This window comes from Aspergillus fumigatus, chromosome 1 (assembly GCF_000002655.1).
Source record: "Aspergillus fumigatus Af293 chromosome 1, whole genome shotgun sequence".
NCBI lineage: Eukaryota > Fungi > Ascomycota > Eurotiomycetes > Eurotiales > Aspergillaceae > Aspergillus > Aspergillus fumigatus.
The window spans coordinates 2993749-3010824 of NC_007194.1; the positions used below are offsets into that span (position 1 = coordinate 2993749).

At 54.6% G+C, this 17076-nt stretch overlaps 6 protein-coding genes across 6 annotated transcripts; 3 read left to right on the forward strand and 3 right to left on the reverse strand.

Moving 5' to 3' along the window:
* Positions 1 to 359: 359 nt before the first annotated feature.
* Positions 360 to 2709, forward strand: AFUA_1G11370 (GMC family oxidoreductase; the record flags this gene model as incomplete). Its single annotated transcript, XM_077803918.1, has 7 exons — positions 360 to 703; positions 765 to 782; positions 845 to 1066; positions 1129 to 1789; positions 1845 to 2311; positions 2381 to 2424; positions 2500 to 2709. The coding sequence occupies 7 exons, from the start codon at positions 360 to 362 to the stop codon at positions 2571 to 2573; spliced, it is 1830 nt and encodes a 609-aa protein (XP_077660087.1). The 3' UTR covers positions 2574 to 2709.
* Positions 2710 to 3612: 903 nt separating this feature from the next.
* Positions 3613 to 6701, reverse strand: AFUA_1G11380 (putative integral membrane protein). Its single transcript, XM_747410.2, has 3 exons — positions 5821 to 6701; positions 5268 to 5767; positions 3613 to 5205 (listed from the first exon to the last, which is right to left on the reverse strand). Exons 1-3 carry the CDS (start codon positions 6043 to 6045, stop codon positions 4800 to 4802), a joined length of 1131 nt encoding a protein of 376 aa, XP_752503.1. The 5' UTR covers positions 6046 to 6701; the 3' UTR covers positions 3613 to 4799.
* Positions 6702 to 6886: 185 nt separating this feature from the next.
* On the forward strand, positions 6887 to 8542 carry AFUA_1G11390 (cytochrome P450; the record flags this gene model as incomplete). The annotated part of the gene is made up of 1 exon (XM_747411.1): positions 6887 to 8542. The coding sequence occupies one exon, from the start codon at positions 6887 to 6889 to the stop codon at positions 8540 to 8542; it is 1656 nt and encodes a 551-aa protein (XP_752504.1).
* A 372-nt stretch (positions 8543 to 8914) lies between these two features.
* On the reverse strand, positions 8915 to 9793 carry AFUA_1G11400 (alpha/beta fold hydrolase; the record flags this gene model as incomplete). Its single annotated transcript, XM_747412.1, has 1 exon — positions 8915 to 9793. One exon carries the CDS (start codon positions 9791 to 9793, stop codon positions 8915 to 8917), a length of 879 nt encoding a protein of 292 aa, XP_752505.1.
* A 753-nt stretch (positions 9794 to 10546) lies between these two features.
* Positions 10547 to 11906, forward strand: AFUA_1G11410 (putative ubiquitin conjugating enzyme E2; the record flags this gene model as incomplete). The annotated part of the gene is made up of 2 exons (XM_747413.2): positions 10547 to 10870; positions 10947 to 11906. Coding segments are annotated over 2 exons (1284 nt in total), but the record flags the coding sequence as incomplete, so codon positions are not given.
* Positions 11907 to 12657: 751 nt separating this feature from the next.
* ssdA (mRNA-binding translational repressor SSD1) lies at positions 12658 to 17057 on the reverse strand (the record flags this gene model as incomplete). Its single annotated transcript, XM_747414.1, has 5 exons — positions 12658 to 12697; positions 12756 to 13759; positions 13816 to 14175; positions 14239 to 16874; positions 16961 to 17057. 5 exons carry the CDS (start codon positions 17055 to 17057, stop codon positions 12658 to 12660), a joined length of 4137 nt encoding a protein of 1378 aa, XP_752507.1.
* Positions 17058 to 17076: the final 19 nt, after the last annotated feature.

Here is a 17076-nt window from a genome sequence, read left to right on the forward strand (position 1 = left end):
GACTCCGGCGACGTCCAACTCCGATTGTGCGTTAGCCCCGGAGTAGAAGGGGGCCACTCTCGCAATCCGACATGATTTGGAAATCCCCGTCACCTGCATTTGATCTGTCTCCGGCTTGGCTGTGGCGTTCTTTTGCGCTTCAAACTCCGAACACACTACAGAGGCGCTTCGTCCTGCGCTTCCACGGGGCTCCATGCCACTCCGGCATCAGGAGGTTTTGGAGGCCGTGGCTGACGAGGGACCCAGGTCCATATGGAAGGGCACGCGGAGCTAGCTGAATCTTTCACGGCTAGAAATTAAATATCATCAAGCTGCATGCTCTGACCATTGCCCAAGTTCAGTTTTTCGGTTGAGAAACGATGTTCTGGCCTCGTTTGGCCCTACTGCTGCTCCCTGCCCTTGCGGGTGCCTTTCGCCACGGCCACGCACGAAACCACACCTTCCACTATGTGATTGTCGGGGGAGGCACTGCAGGGATTCCCATCGGAACACGGCTGGCCCAGGCAGGATACGAGGTGGCCATCGTCGAGGCTGGTGGCTGGTATGAGGACTCGGAGCCCATAATCTCATCCACTCCAGCCTTTGGTTTCGCGAACAATGCGGCCAATGACTGGGGCTTCATGGTCGAGCCCCAGCCGGGGATGGGGGGAAGAGTCTTCGGCTATCCCCGCGGGAAATGCGTGGGAGGCTCCAGTGCACGCAAGTGAGGAACCGCCGTCATGAAATTTGTATGCGAGAAAGCTTCCCATGCTGACGGATGATAGTGCAATGATCTACCAGAGGTACGGCTGACCTTCCCATACGCTCGGTCCCATAGTAGCCAGTTGCTAAGGAAATACACCAGAGCCCCTGTCGGCGCATTTCAGAGATGGGCCGACCAGGTCGGGGACCAAAGCTACGCATGGTCTGAATTCGAGCGGTTTTTCCAAAAGGGCACGAACTTCACAGCCCCCGATCCCGATCGCCGAGCCCACAATGCGACCCCAGGGTACCATCCAGGCGCATTCTCGTCCGGCGGTGGTCCGCTGACGGTGACGTACGCCAACTGGGCCTCGCCGATCTCCAGGTACATCCTCCATCGCTCTCCGAATGTCGACTGCCAATGATGGCATCGCTGACGCCTTGCAGTTGGATCCAGCGGGCTATGAGGGCCGTTGGAATTCACGATGCTGGTGACTTCAACAGTGGCCGTATCATGGGTTCGCAGTATTTCGCGTTGACAACCACCCCGGAGACGCAGGAGCGCGCCTCCGCCGCCAATACATATCTGAAGGAATTTGCAGATCTCCCCAACCTCACCGTCTATACAGAGACCGTAGCGAAGCGAATTCTCTTCGATGACACCAAGACCGCCACAGGAGTGGTGGTGGAGATGGCCGGCCTGGAACACACGCTCGCCGTCGACAAGGAGGTGATCCTATCGGCTGGGGCCTTACAGTCGCCTCAACTGCTGATGGTCTCCGGAGTGGGCCCGGCGCGTACCCTGGATTCCCTCGACATTCCGATTGTGCATGATAGTCCGTACGTGGGGCAGAATTTGATCGATCACGTCTGGTTTGGAGCGGCCTATCGCGTCAACGTCCCGACGTGGACCCAATGGGCCAACGATGCGTTCGACATGCTCCGGCTCTACGTCGATAATTACCGCCAGCATCGGCAGGGCCCCTTGACGGCGAACGCGGGCGACTTTGGTGCTTTCGAAAAAGTCCCCAGTCATCTGCGTGCCGCATTCACCGCGAAGACTCTCCAAGACCTGGCAGAGTTCCCGGACGATTGGCCGGAAGTGGAGGTAAGCACCGCATCACCTTGTGTATCAAGGTCACACGTGCATAACCATTTCCCAGTACATCGTCTCCCCCATGTACCTGGGCGATTTCAACGACCCGCTGGGCCGCCAGCCGAAAGACGGCTACCAGTACGCGTCCATCACCGCGGCCCTCGTCGCCCCCGTCTCGCGGGGCAACGTCACCATCCAGTCCGCCGACAGCCGCGATCCGCCGGTCATCAACACCAACACGCTGGGCTCTGCCACCGACCAGCAAGTCGCCATCGCCGCCTTTAAGCGTCTGCGAGAGATTTTCGAGGCTCCAGAGTTGGCGCCCGTTCGCCTCGGTGACGAGTATTACCCCGGGAAACATTCCGTTCGGACCGATGCGGAGATCTTACAATTCATCCAGCAGAACGGCCTGGCTTTCTACCACGCTGGGTCTTCGTGCGCCATGGGGGATCCCGACGCCGTTAACAGCACGGCGGTGGTGGACAGCAAGGCACGGGTGATTGGCATCAAGGGTGTGAGGGTTGTGGATGCGGCGTATGTCATGGTTTCCGACTGCACACGGCGTGACCCTACATTGGGGTGTGGGACTAATTCTCATGACAGAGCTTTGCCGTTCTTGCCTCCCAGTCATATTCAAAGTGCGATCTGTATGTTCATTGCTCTGTCCCCAGGCTCCTCCCAACATGTGCTGTATTGCTGTATCCACTAACCCGCTGTCTCAGATGCCCTGGCCGAAAAGATTGCTGAAGAGATCGTCAATGAAGCAGCAAAGGAACCCGCCCGAGTGGAATTGTAACCCGGTGGGTATTTTAGTAGGTAATAAATAGTCCGCCGTAAGGTAGATTATATCATTCCTTTTCTCATTTTCTTTTTCTTCTGAAGCATATTTCTGTTCCTTTCCAATCAATCGGCAAACAGATGAGTCCCTGATTAGCATCGGTACTAGTCACCTGGATTGTAAAAAAAAAAAAAAAAAAAAAAAAAAAAATGGACTTCCACTGGGTATCACTCAGGACTGCCTTGTCAAAAACATGTGTAGGAGAGCTATGCTTGGAGTTGTCAGACTTTTGAACTCGAGAGATGTAGGCATTGAATTCTTGTTTCAGTCAAGATACCTTGTTGGGGGAACACTTCACGAGCTGGTTGGACTGTTGATGGCCTCAGCTTGGGACGACCATGCTTGACTTTGACATGTCGGTCCATCTGAATGGCGTTAGCAATTTGGACTCATTCTATCAGAACGACAAGGATTGGTCGGACATGACGAGCCAGCGCTGCCAGAGTGAAGACAGATGCTGCCGTCGATACTGGCGTTGTCCAACCCCCCCGCTGTTGGAAAACGACATAGGGAATTCTTCGCCTTCTGGCTTCCAGTGACGACTGATCACTCTGAGGGCCCAGATGGTCAATTGGGTCAGAAACTCTATGAACAGGTGCGGAGCTCTGATCTCAGGCTTGTGCAAGGGTCGGCAACGCCTCGGAGAAGAGCGTTTACTGGCCCTTCACCTGTGAGTATGGCTTCACTCCCGAACCAAGACGGAGGCTAGCAGCCATGACCGAATTCCATCCAGAGGTATGTGGCCATACTTGGTAGAGTAGATAGATCGATAGCTCCTCCTGTGGATCGTACCTAGAAATGAATTGAATTATCTACATCCATGATCCATCACCACAACACCAGTGCCACTCCCCTTCCCCAGACGCTTGATCCGATTCTCAACTCCTCAATGGGGAGGTTCCGCCACTCAGGGTCGATCACTGCGTAAGCTCTGGCCAATCTGGCCATTCGCCAGGTGTTCGGCAGTACCATACTGCGTACACTGAGATCCATCATCGGGGCAATCTTGGCTCATCTCAAACAATCTCCACAGGAGCTGAGAGAACCAGGTTCGGGGGCTGCTAGTAACGAATGAGATTGAGAAGCGAGGGAAGCAAATTCCATGGAGATAGATAGCGGACAGTCTTTCCACGTTGAAACACGGATGAATTGCCTCTCTTTCTTGAACTGTGCGCCCCGACGCGACAGGGAGTGGAGCATGATCAATGGCTATTTATGCTAGCTAGCCCGCTCCATGTGAACAAAGGTGAGACCTGCATAGTTTTACCACCGCTAGTCGATAGCACATGAGCTTGGTTCGAATACGGGTTCAACTAATGTGGTTGGGAAACCGAGCTGGTCGAGAAAAGATCTGCTTGAGACGCGAATGGAATAATTACAGAATACCTGCTATTGCAACGTCTAGGTACATTCGAGGGTTATGCCATGTTATCAGCTCAAACAGAGAACAGGGGGCAGATGGGACAGCTGCGGCAGCTGGTTCTATCTGTCTGATCTTCGAATGGATGGATCATATTCGTAGGGTGTCCTCCTTTGGCGTGCGGGACGACTCTGATCTCCCCAAAGTTATCTGCAAGCGGTGCTTTCTACCCTTGCTCTTCGTTTTCAGCTGAAGCAGTTCATACAGGTGTGTATGTGTTCCCAACATTGGTTAAGGGTAGATGCTAGGTGAAAGATATTAATCCCAGCAATATCTCTTTCCAACATGGATGGACCCTCTGATAGTACAAGTAGGTGACGTAGGAACAGTAAGTCCCTGTGACTAGATATTCAGGCACTGTATAGCAAGATCCGCGTCTGGAGTCTCCAGGGTCTGGCAAGTCCTAGGATGCTTTCATTCATCCAATGTGTGGTCTTTTAGAGAAACTTTCCCTAGCGGATATCAGAGTCATCGACGCTTACACATCAATACTGGGTCAGAGACTCCGTTCTCAGAGGTAGATCTATACGCGAAGAGCTAGAGTTGCCAGGGCCAAAGATCCCAACTGAGTTACTGCACGTCATTGGGTTCTTACCCATGGTGGATCATGCGAGAAGGCGAACGGCGTCTGAACATTGCGACATTCGTATTTTTGAGTCTTTCCAAGCTTCGTAATGCATGTGATGAGCAGTTCATGGACATCCAACATTATGCAGCTAATATTTTCGCCATTGAAGGTGTTTTTGAAATAGATCAGAATGAGACTAACCCAGAGCACGTTCCCTCTGCCGCCGCGTCTCAAAAGTCAGCGACTCCTCGCTCCCCCCGCTCAAGGAGACCTCCTCCGGCACGCCAACACCAAACTTCTTCTGCCCCAACGGCTGCAGACACAACTGGCTCGAGTTGTCTCCCAGGCGCTGGAATCCGTCACCCGGAGCGGGAGCATCGGCCTTGGGCCCTGCCGACGGTGCCGAGGACTTGGGACCTGTTCCGTTGGGCGTGTAGACCGAGCGACCCAGTAGCGGTCGCATCATCGGAACCGAAGCAAGCACGACGGCGAGGCAGGGCTCCAGGCCACTGAAGATGTTGGCACGGGGGATCGTGTAGGTGATGTCGGTGAAGTCCATCGAGGAGAGCACGGAGATACGGAGTGCGCTGATGACGCAGGTGCTGGGCCCGATCAGTATCGGTGTGAGAGGCATGGAACGACACAGTGGGGTTGAGGGGCTTACACTACTCCCAATCCAAAGACGGTAATCAGGGTCACCTTCTTGTACGTTGCCATCTGCAGCCGGTATAGCGACGGCATCGGCGTCACGAGCACGACCACGTCAGTAACGAGATTGATCACCCCCGTCGCTGTGAACGAGGTAACCTGGTCTCCGCACGATCCGCCAGGGATGGTCTGGTCCCAGTTGAAGGCAAAGGGCCGGCAGATGAGACACCCAGCCAGGATTGTCGCGATGGCCCAAGCGACGATGACGCCGATGGTGGCCCAGGCGACCCGCACGACCGACACAACCGGAAAGATGCGGAGATACAACAGCAGGATGGAGATCTTGGTGCAACTGAGGCTTAGCACCCATGTGAACTGCAGCGGGATGATCAGCTGGAACAGTTTGGTGACCGGCTCCATCCCGTAGACGGCCACGATGGACGTCATATGGTCGAAGCCGATACCAGCCTGGAATACGCCAGTGATACTGATGGACTGGAGACCGACCGCGAAGAACTAAGACCGATGGATAAGTTATTTGTCGATCCCATAGCCAGGGCTTGTCTTACACAGGCGGCAATCAGAAAGTAATCACTCGCAGTCCATGGTTTATGCGCAATATGATGGGCCAACAAGCGCAAGGACGCCGCGACGACGGCCAAGATCGAGAATGTGAAAGCCACCGCAAGCACGGCTCTTTGGTTCCGGGTCTGTATAGGAAAAATGACCGTCATCTCGGAAAGCGACACAGCTGCGAGGTACTGGCAGACGTGGAGAGAGGTGGATTCCTCCATGTCCCCGTCAGGGGATGTGCAGGGTTAAATCAGAAACATTGCAGGGATCAATCCCGCTGGACGAGAGACAGGATGTTTTCTTTCCAGGGGCCAGGCCCAGGCCCACTTCCCGTCCTTTTGGCGTTGCTTCACAGCCTTGTTCTGACATTTGCCGTGGACTGGGAGCTTGACAGGTACACTGTACACTCGCTACAGACGAACCACTAGTCCTGCAAGCTTGGGGTCTGTCGCGTCAAGGCTCGAGCAATCCAACCCGTCCAGTGACATATCACAATTGCCAATTGCCTTTATGCGACGTTTCCTGGAAACAATCGGAATTGGCAGCGTCACAAGCATACGACGCAGTGCGCTGGTGGCGGAAGCCAAATGCTCGGCGCCGATCCGTCATGCCCTAGTCCTATGACCTCCTCCGTGTGCTTAAGCCTGCTTCGCGTCGTGGAAATGACCTCTCCGCATTGGCGGACACACGGTCTTTCTCGTAGTGTCTTATATGAGGGACGAGATCGGCAGAGCCAGTCGAGTCTCCAAGAGGATAATGGCGGCAAAATGCCGGTAAAACGGTTGGCGCAGACCAAGTAGTACTAGAGTGGTACTAGAGCGAGAACTAGTCGCATGCCCAAGATGAGCTCTGCAACCACTCGACCAAACATGGCGGCCTAGACGACCATTAGCCTAGAGAAGAGTAATAATGTGATTAATAACATCTTCCACAAACGCCTCACCAGCCAACTGCGGCAACTCTGCCATTGACATTGACAGCCCACCGCCACCCTCCTCCACCCTTGTCCACATCACATCACATCGCATCTCAACATCGATTGACAACATCCCTGACCTCAATATGGCTGCCACTTCGGTTGTGGCGGTCATCGTCATAGGACTGTTGACAGTGTTGTATATCAGCAGAAAGAATGGCAAGAAGACGGATAAAGTACTACTGAAACTGCCACTGATCGGCGACCTTCATAGCTCGCCTATTGAGAAGCCCCTGGCAAACTGGGACTCCTGGGCCCAACAGAATGGCCCCATAGCCGTCCCCAAACTATTTGGGATTATCCCAATCGTCGTGCTCAACTCGTACGAGGCTGCGACGGAGTTGTTCAATCGCCGTAGCCAGTGGTACAGCAACCGTCCGCCGTCGGTCAGCATGGAGATGATCACCGGCGCTCCGCCAGGCCGGTCTCGCTTCACGCTGATGCACGACTACGACGACCATCTCAAGCTGCACCACCGCATTCTCTCCCCCAGTCTCGGCGCGCTCGCCGCACCAAAGTACCAGCCCCTGATGGAACTCGAAGCCAAACAGCTGCTGCATGACCTAGTCAAGGCCTTGCAGCACTCCCCAGACGGCGCCACCATCAGCACCAACACCATCTACCCGCTGCTGGAACGCACCCAGTCCAGCGTCATCCTGGCGCTGCACTACGGCCTGCGCATCCCTCACCCCGACGAGCGCATTCTGCACCAAGTCATCGACATCCAGGTGCAAGTCACCCACCTCGCCGCTAACCCGGCCCTACCGGATCTCATCCCAGCCCTGCGCCACCTCCCCGCCATCCTCTCCCCCTGGAAACGCGCAGCAGACCGCCTCTACGCCGCCCAGGTCGACCTTTACATGCGCCTCTTCCACCACGGTCGGGACGCCGCGGGCTGGAACGCAACAAAGCAGGCCCTCTCCACCGCAGCCAAGTACGCCCCTGCCTCCTCCTCCTCCTCTTCGTCGTCGTCGTCGTCGTCGTCGTCGTCCCAAATCCCCGACCTCGACCTCGCCTTCACCCTCGCCACCTCCATCCAGGGCGGCATGGAGACGTCCCCGCGCCAGCTCCTCTGGCTCTTCATCGCCGCACTGCACCAGCCGTCCTTTGTCACGCGCGCGCACGCCGTCCTCGACGAGGTCGTCGGCCGGGACCGCCTCCCCCGCTTCTCGGACCGCGCACAGCTCGCATTCATCGACGCCGTCGCGCATGAGCTCTTCCGCTGGCGGCCGATCGCGCCGGGGTCCATCCCGCGCCGCGCAGACCGGGACGACGAGTTCCAGGGCGTGAAGATCAACAAGGGCGTGACGATCATGGCGAATGCGTGGGGGATCGGGCGCGACGAGCAGGTGTTTGACCCTGCCCTTGGGGACCTGCAGGAGTTTGTTCCGGAGCGGTGGTTGCGGGCGGGTGAAGCGGGAGAAGAAAGATTGCGGAGTGACCTGCCGCTACCGGTGTTTGGGCAGGGGAGGCGGATCTGTCAGGGGAGGAGGGTGGCGGTTGATGGGACGTTTTTGCAGGTTGCCAGTCTGCTTTGGGCGTTTGACGTTGCGATGGTGGATGATGGGGCGGGGCCTGTGGATCCGTGGGAGATGGTGGTTGTGGGATTCATGACGATGCCGAAGGAACGGCGATTCAAGCTGAAGCCGAGAGGGGATTGGGTGTTGGATGTGATCAAAAGAGAGTGGGAGACGGCAGAGAAGAGTCTGGATAAGGTCATGGGGACGAATGATGTTGAGTGATCACGGCCGGGTATACAAGACTATCAACTGACGGACAAATACCAACATCGATGATATTACTGCTTATGAATTCCTGCTTAAAGTCCGCAGACAAGAAGAGCGAGGATGATCAGCCTACACGCATCCCCGTACTGATAACTCTGCAACGGTTTCCTCGACAGGTCTGTCTTTCCCACCAAGTATGCTATAATGATTGAAATCTGCCATGTCTAGAGGGTGCTTCATACAACGACCGACGCCATTATGTACAATCACTGACAAATGACTCTTCCATGCGTGCTATCCGAAGTAACACATACTAGACCTGACAATAGTCGATAAGCCACAACCACGGGACATCGTCATTGGCGGTGGAACAACAATAATTTACACCTATGCATAGAAAAAGTCTTCCAACGCTCTGGTAAATTGATCGGGGTCCTGCAGCGGTGCGAAATGGCTGACGTTATTGAGAATGACCACGCTGCTGCCGGGGATGGCGGCGTGCAGCTTGGCCGGGACATCCAGATTCACCGCTTCGTCGTACTGGGCGCCGGCAATTCTGACCCTGGAGCCGTCGATGGTGCGCAGCTGGTCCGTGGTGAATTGCGGCAGCGTAGCCTCCAGAGTCGCGACCTTGGTCGCGAATGAGGTGAAGTTGGCCTGGGGCTGGAGTTGGCTGTACTCCTTCGCGCAGCGACTGACGAACTCGGAATAGATGTCCGTATTCGGAAAATTTGGGTTCGAATCGGAGGGGACCATGAAAGCACCGAAGAGGAATGCCTTCTCGATCGTGGGGGATATCTTGCGGTTCAGCAGGCCAGCGATGGTGGTTGCGCCGCCGTCGGACCAGCCGACTACATTGTACTTGGAGACACCCTCGGCCTTGAGCTGCTCGTAGATATTGTCGGCAAAGAGGTCGAATGTGAAGACGTCGTCTTCCTTGAACGTGCTGCGGCCGTGGCCCCGGCGGTCGAGGGCGATTACATAGTGTCCCTTCGCGATCAGTCGGCTCAGGACTGCACCGAAGTAGGCCGAGTAGCCAAGGCCACCGTGATCAAGAACCAAAGGTATTTTGTGGGCATCTTCGTTGTACTTTTGAATCCACAGCTCAACACCGTCAACGGATATTCGGGCCTCGCTAATTGGGGCAGGCAGGGGTGGTGTCGGCGGCAGAGTGAGCCAAACCGGAGTGGTAGCCCGTTCTGCAATAGCTAGACCTTGAGCTATCCCGCTGAGGAGAAGTGAGGCGAGCAAAGGGATTCCGATCATCTTGGAAGGATATCAGACGAGAAAGTAAGGTAGACGTGCTGGACGAGAGCCTGTACAGGAGATGGGGAGTGATAGATGGCCATAACGCTGCCAGACGCATCTCGATGTCTTAATATACCCTTCTTCAGTAACTCATTACTCTAATAAACTTCCCCGATGAATCCTTCGAAGGCTCTCGAGTACAACGGACTCGGTATAGAAACCATCCGGGTTGGCGCGGACAGCTCCGGAAGCATTCAGGACATGCACTGTCTCACTCTAATCAAAATCCAACTCACTCGGTGAGTCAAGTGGCGCTATTTCGGACTGACTCCGGAGAAACAGTGTTCGATCGTTGAGTCGGTAGGCATCTGAAGCAGGAATCAATTACATTTCCTAAAACGCGACTCGCGTCGCGCGCCCATCATATGACTGAACGTCCAGATCCATTCCTTGCCATTTCCGGACTAGTGCGGCCATCAGCTTCATATCATCAAAACAAAAAGACCAACAATAGACAAAGTCAAGTCGTGGACTGGCAATAACAAGGCTGCGATCGACACTCAGTCTGGTTTCTATAGACTTGTCTATCCCTTTTCGTTTGTGAGGCTACAGTCTGTTAATTATCCGATATCAATTGAGTTGCCCGGTCCAGCGCAGTCCAGCGCAGTCCAGCGCAGTCTGATCCCCTGGACAATCAACGGAGACGATCAAAATGGTCAGTTCCAATTGACAAAATCCCAGAAGCATCGGGACCAGACTGACATTTCCTAGCGCTCATCCTTCCGCCGTCTAGCTGCAGATCACGCTGCATTGCACGAGGAGCTCCCTCCAAACTACCTTTTCCCGACAGAAGAATCATCCGATGACCTGACCCAACTCACCACCCTGCTGGCCGGTCCGCAGGGCACACCATACTCCCAGGGTCTGTGGCGATTACACTTGAAGATGCCGGAGGATTACCCGAAGAGTCCACCCAAGGCGACATTCAAGACCCGCATATGGCATCCAAACGTGGAGGAGTCGACCGGCGCCGTGTGTGTGGATACTCTGAAGAGAGATTGGAAGTCGACCTTGACATTGAAGGATGTCCTCGTCGTGCGTGTCCTACAGTCAACCTAGCAAAAAAGTAAATAAAAAATAAAACAGCGACCAATCTGACTTCCTTGACTAGACCATCTCCTGCCTCCTCATCTACCCTAACCCCGACTCCGCGCTGAATTCCACGGCCGGCGCTCTCCTGCAAGAAGACTACGATGCGTTCGCGCGTCAGGCGAAGCTCATGACATCGATCCACGCGCCGGTCCCACCAGATCTAAGAAATGCAGTTGTCGAGGCGAAATCGAGGGGCGAGGAGCCCGGCACACTCATCCCAGAGCACGAGGGTGCCCGCTGTCTGCGACCACGCAAAGGAACTCGAATCCAGTCCTTGACGATGAAAACGAAGAAGCCCAGTGTAACACCGCGGCCATCGAACCAAACCAACGCCGACACCAACGACAGCCACCCAGAATCAGACGATGACAGCGACACCACCCGGCCCTCCACCTCCAAAGAAAACGACCCCTCCCTCTCCCCCTCCCCCGTGAAACTCGCTCCTCCCAGCCCCCGCAAAAATAGCCACGGCAAACGACCCCTCTCCGACCTCACCACCTCCCTAGACCCAGAGCCGGATTCACTCATCGATCCCGATCTCGCTTCCTCACGAACACTTGACAAGGTCACCATGACCATGACCGCCTCAGAAAAGAACGTCGCCGCCAACCACCCCACGCACCGCGGTTCCTCCCCACAGCCGCCACCACAACGAAAATCTCCCAAGCTCTCCCTCCTCGACAAGGGCATCAACACCTCAGCCCGCATCCGCGACGACGTGATCATCATCTTCGAAGACGCCTCGGATCCTTCCGACCTGCAGTCCAACGACAGCAAGGAGAATCATGCTGCGCTCCATGCTTCCAAAGGGATGGGCCCGTCCGCGCGGAAGAGTCCGCACTACCCCACATCGCTTCTCGCCCCTTCCACGGCGGTTACTTGTCCGTCGGGCTCGAAGTCCAGAGCGGTGTCTGGTTCGCGGAAGGCCTCGTCCTCAAGCATGAAGGCAAAGCCTCGGATTGGGATACGCAGATTATAGAGCCCAGGTGTTCAGCCGGTATATGTATGGATTTTTCTGATTACTTCTGTCTATACCACTGCGTGCTTCTGTGCGTCTTTGGGTTTTTCTGGTCTGTCTTGGCGTTGGAAAAGAGCATATGCGACGCATTGGGGCATGGAGGTGGTCATCTCGGTTAGCGATGAACTGCTAATGGTAATCCGGTTGGCAAATTCCATCTTTATACATCATTATCAGCGTCGGCTCGCACAGTATATTAACGCATCGTGCTTCTGGATTCAGGATGACAATCCATTGCATTATACCTAGTCATCGTATAATATTGATAGCCAGTGGCAAGTTAACTACCTACTAGAGCCTTCCAGCATCGGTCGGCAGCAAGCCAATCAAAGCCATCCGAAACCGCCAATCAAATAAGCTATGCAACTATGTAACATTGAGAAACGGAGACAATTTCCCGCCCAGGTCTCACCTGCAGCCAGCTCTTCAAAGATGCTGTCGCGTAACTACCACGGTTACGCGTTGGTCCACTCATTCACCTCACCTCAAAGCACTTCTTATCTGCCCCTAAGTTTCCACCACAAACATTTTGCAATCGACATTTGTTCGAAGCAAGTCGCCATGTAACCGCGCTGTGAAATAGTATGCAAACAGCTCCAGTGGACAGGCGACTGGCGGAATATTGCGTACCCATACACGGATCGATATTACAGCCCTAAAGACCTAAAGTATAAACCTGCAAGCATATTCGAAGACTTGAGTAAGTGACCTATTACAAGGCGTAAGGGTTGACGGAGCGAATAGTGAGACAACTAACAAGACAGTGTTAGTAAGACCCGCAAAGATAGAAAGCTACTGAGGACAACTTACGGAGGGCTCTTGGTCAAGTCAGTCTTGAGAATGATGGGAACCCGGGTCATCTCGGTCACATCCTGAATGTACTCTCCGTCCTCCTCGCGAAGCTTGAACAGTTTGAGGTACTTCTCCTTGTTGGTCAACTTGGCTTCCGGCACGTCATTGTTGACGCTTGGCATCTTGGGATCGGATCGGGTACGGTGAGGAGTCTGCTGAAGATGGCCATTACGAGTCGGTGAAGGTGGCATGCTCTGAGTTGTGCGGTCAGCAGACGAGTTCAAAGAGACACCTGCAGCCATCTCGGTGACCTCGGAGATATCGTCGTCATCGTCGAAGAGAGCATCGACATCATCCGCAGACATGGTCCCAGTCTCAGTCTGCTTGCGGATCGCTTCATCACGTTCGCGCGCACGCTCTCTTGCCGCTTCTGCTTCGCGAGCCGCGGCCGCAGCTTGAGCAGCGCGAGAATTGGCAGGTCTAGGCCTTTCGTCCTCTGGAATGTACGCGGAAGATGGAACACCCTTCTCCCAATAGAGCTCCAGAACACGGGTCTCCTTGCGGTACTCGGCCTTCTTCAGAGGTAGTTGGTCACAGTGGACACGCTTCTCGAAACCAAACTCGGGAATGAGGACATCGAAGGCCGACTCATAGACACAAAGTACGATTCCCTCACTGATCAAGTCGCCACCGATCTCTTGTCTCTTCTTGTCCATACTACGGCAAGCCTGGATATGAACGCTCTGCTCCTGCGCATTGTGCGCCGAATCCTTCTTAGTATTGCACAGATCCGCCGTCTTGCTCAGAGACTCCACGTCATCTGAGAAGTCGATTGCACCATTCGATAAGACGGCCTCCAGCTGACGGTGAACGATAATATCCGCATAGCGACGGGATGGGTTGGTGAAATGAGTGTAGACGGGTAGGTTGAGGGTGTAGTGATGGCGCTGCTCATCCTGTACAGTGCTGGCCACATAGTATTTCGCACGCTGCATAGCCTTCAGCAAAACAGTTTCCATACCCTAATCCCGGTCAGTATGTCAGTGGAATGAAGTAATGTCCTTAGTAAAACACGAACCTTCCGCAGGTCATCATCCTGTACTTTGCAAAGGCTGCTCTGCAGAGTTCCACTGCTCGAAGGGTCAAAGTCGTAGCCGAGGCGATTCATCCGATCAATGAAGGAATGAAGGCGGCGGGAGTTAGGCGATGGTTGACGGCGAAGGAAGGCCTTGTCAGGCATGGCGGAAACCAATTTGCGGGCAACGAAGAAGTTTGCCTTGTGTCTCAATTCCTCCACCAGTTCACGTGCATCAGTAGAATCGAAGATGTTCCTTTCTACAGGCACATTCTCATCATCCAGCTGATATAAAAGGCGCAGAGGTGGGGGGTTCGAGACACGGTTGCCAAACCTAGCTTCGCGAAATTTCCGTGTGATAGTCTATAACCCAAGTAAATTAGTGCTCAGTCCTGGAAGAGGAAATTAGGATAACGGGTTACCGACATTGAGGGTCTGAATGATGTTGGCGGAGATTCCGGCAACGGATACATTGGTCTCTCCCTTGATCACAGAGTTCACCTCATCATAACTCAATCTGCCTGCACTTTTGATAATACTCTTGCCGATCCAAACATCGTCGTCGACAGCGCCGGTTTCTGGATTAGCAGTGAAAACAACGCTGACCGTAAGGCGATCCTGTTCTGGAAGGAGAGAGCAGAGCTCCGTAGACACTCGCCGAGGGAGCATATTGACCAGTCGGTCCATGAGGTAGACCGCTGTGCCTCGCTTCTTTGCTTCGCGGTCAACCAGCGAGTTCGCCTTCACAAAGTGGGCGATATCAGAAACGTGGATACCAATCTCGACCTTGCCATCGGCCAGAGGCTTGATGTGATAGGCATTATCCAGCTCTATAGCTCCGCTTGGATCGATGGTGAAGGTGGTTTCCGAACGGAAATCCCGGCGGGACTCCAGAAGCGCATCGCCTTCGCTGGAAACGGACCAGTCCTCCCAGCCGATACTCTTGAGCACGGCATCTGAGAACTCGTCGGCACCGAAGTTGTTGTCCCGGAGAAGAGCATCTGTTTCTACCTTCAAATCGCCCATTTCACCGAGCTGTTCCACGAGAGTACCAAAGGGATGAAGGGATGTGATTGGCCATCTCTTAATGCAAGCGACAAAGATACGGTTGGCATATTCCTGATGTTTCTCCACGAAATCGCGAGGTGCCTGCTCAGTAGGGATAGCGATGAGAGGGACACGCTTGTCAGTAGGCTTGAACCACACGATCTTCGGCTTTTCCTGTTGACGATCATGCTGCTGACGGGCGCTACCGCCCTCTCTGGCCTGCCGTTCGGCTTCCTGCTTCTCCTTTGTAGCCTGGCTGCTAGGCCGAAGGAGCCCCAAAGTTCCCGAGAACATTTGGCCGGCAATACGCTCAATGACAGCAACGATATGACCCGCGTAAAGAGGCTTCTGTTCGTCACTGATCTCATCTTCCTCGACGAGAAGGAGGCTCTGGCCCTCGACTTCAACGTCGTCATTCTTCTTCTGTGTCGGTCGTTGGCGCAGACTTCCACGACGCCGGATGCTGCCATCGGGTCCAATTTCCTGTCGATCGCCATTGGCAGCGGAGTCCGACCTCGATAATTTATCCGTTCCTGCGGTGCTGCCGGAGCGAGCATCTGTGATATCTTTGCGTTTCTTTTTCTCTTCCTTTTCTTTCTTCTGAGACCACACCTCGTCCACGTCCAGGAGTTCAACGGCAACAAAATCACCTTCGAGGGCACGGTTCCGGTCTTTGCTTCCACAGATGAAGATGTCGGCGTCCAGATCCGGAGTGGTCACATAGGCATCGGAACGATTCTTCTTATTGACTCGAAGGATACCAGCCACCAATTGACCGTTGCTCAGAAGGGCAGGCAGGTTCGCCTGAGGCAGATAAGGAGTAAATAGAGTCTTGCGCTGCTGTTGTTGCTGCTGCTGCTGCTGTTGCTGAGCAGACAGCTGTGGCGGAGCGTGTTGGCTAGCCTGCAGGCCGCCAAGCCCTTGTCCATTTAATTGACCGCTTTGTTGCTGGAGGGCTTGGAGCTGTGCCAGTTGCAACGGGCTTAGCTGCTGTCCAGCGCCGAACAGTTGAGGTGGCGCCATAACAACCTGACCCTGAGGCAACTGGATAAGCTGGGGCTGGGCGGGATACTGGAAGGAGCCAATAGAACCAATCGATTGGTTGATAGACGCACGAGCGCGGTGGCCAGGTTGGAAAGTGCTACCACCTTGCTGTCCGAAGCTCTTCTGCTGGTCCTGTGCCTGATTCTGATTGTTAGGCTGACGCCAGTTACCGTCGAAATTTCTCGATGGGGTGCGTGCATGGCCCGGCTGGCTGCCACGTCGTTGGTTCTCGGATTGCCCTCCAATGTCGCTAGATTGTGGAAATTGAAAGCCACCCATACCGCGTCCGGACAGCGATCCCCGGGAGTTGCCAACAGCGACGGATTGGCTGCGACCATGGGCGCCAGCCCGAAGGTTGCCGGCACGGTGCAGACCAAGCCCCTGGGGGGGTTGTGGTGTGGTCGAAGTCGGTTTATCCTCGGAGCCGGATAGGTTCTCTGAGCTACCTCCAGCGCCTGGGGCGGGGAACTGAAAGCCGGATGCTGTTCTCTTTTGCTGAGCTAGCTCCGCGGCCTTTTTAGCTTCTGGTAAAGCGAGCGAATGACGACGTTGGTGACCACCACCTGGAGGCCCCCGATTACGGCCATGGTTATTGTTTTCCTTCTGCTGAGGGTTACCCTGCTGGGCATTGTAATCAGTGTATCCGGAAGCACCTGAGGATGGGGCAGGCGGAGGGCCCATAGGCAGACCGGGAAGTGCGGATTGATTGCGTCGGTGCGAGTGCTGAGTAGGAGTGTTCATGGGTACGCCAAGCTGTTGCTGAGCTAGCTGGGGAAACTGGAAGGCGTTGATCTGAGGGGAAACGCCCCCCATAGACGCACCGCCCTGAAGCGAAGGAGAGAATGCCGAAACTTGGCCCAGTTGCTGTGGCTGTAAGAGTCCCATGTTGACATACTGTTGATGTGTCGCCGCAATTTGTTGTTGTTGCTGCTGAAGCAGCTCAATCTGCTGCTGAATGGCCAGTTGTTCCACTATTGTCAAGATCGGATTGTCAGTGAATAATTGAACGCAAAGAGATCAAAGCAGAGTTGATTCTTCTTGATATTGTCACACATACTCATGAGAGGAGTCAGCTCCGAGGGACTTCTCCTGTGAGCAATATGGAGCTTGCGGCCAGCGGGGCCGGGAACCCCGGATTGGCCCTGTTGATCCATCTTCTCGGAAGGATAATGA

Bases quoted from the DNA above. Each gene is read 5' to 3' on its own strand.
- AFUA_1G11380 (XM_747410.2), bottom strand. From the start codon at position 6,045: ATGGAGGAATCCACCTCTCTCCACGTCTGCCAGTACCTCGCAGCTGTG. The intron at 5,768-5,820 runs GTAAGACAAGCC...CATCGGTCTTAG, and splicing joins ACTTTCTGATTGCCGCCTGT to TTCTTCGCGGTCGGTCTCCA. The intron at 5,206-5,267 runs GTAAGCCCCTCA...GATCGGGCCCAG, and splicing joins GTCTTTGGATTGGGAGTAGT to CACCTGCGTCATCAGCGCAC.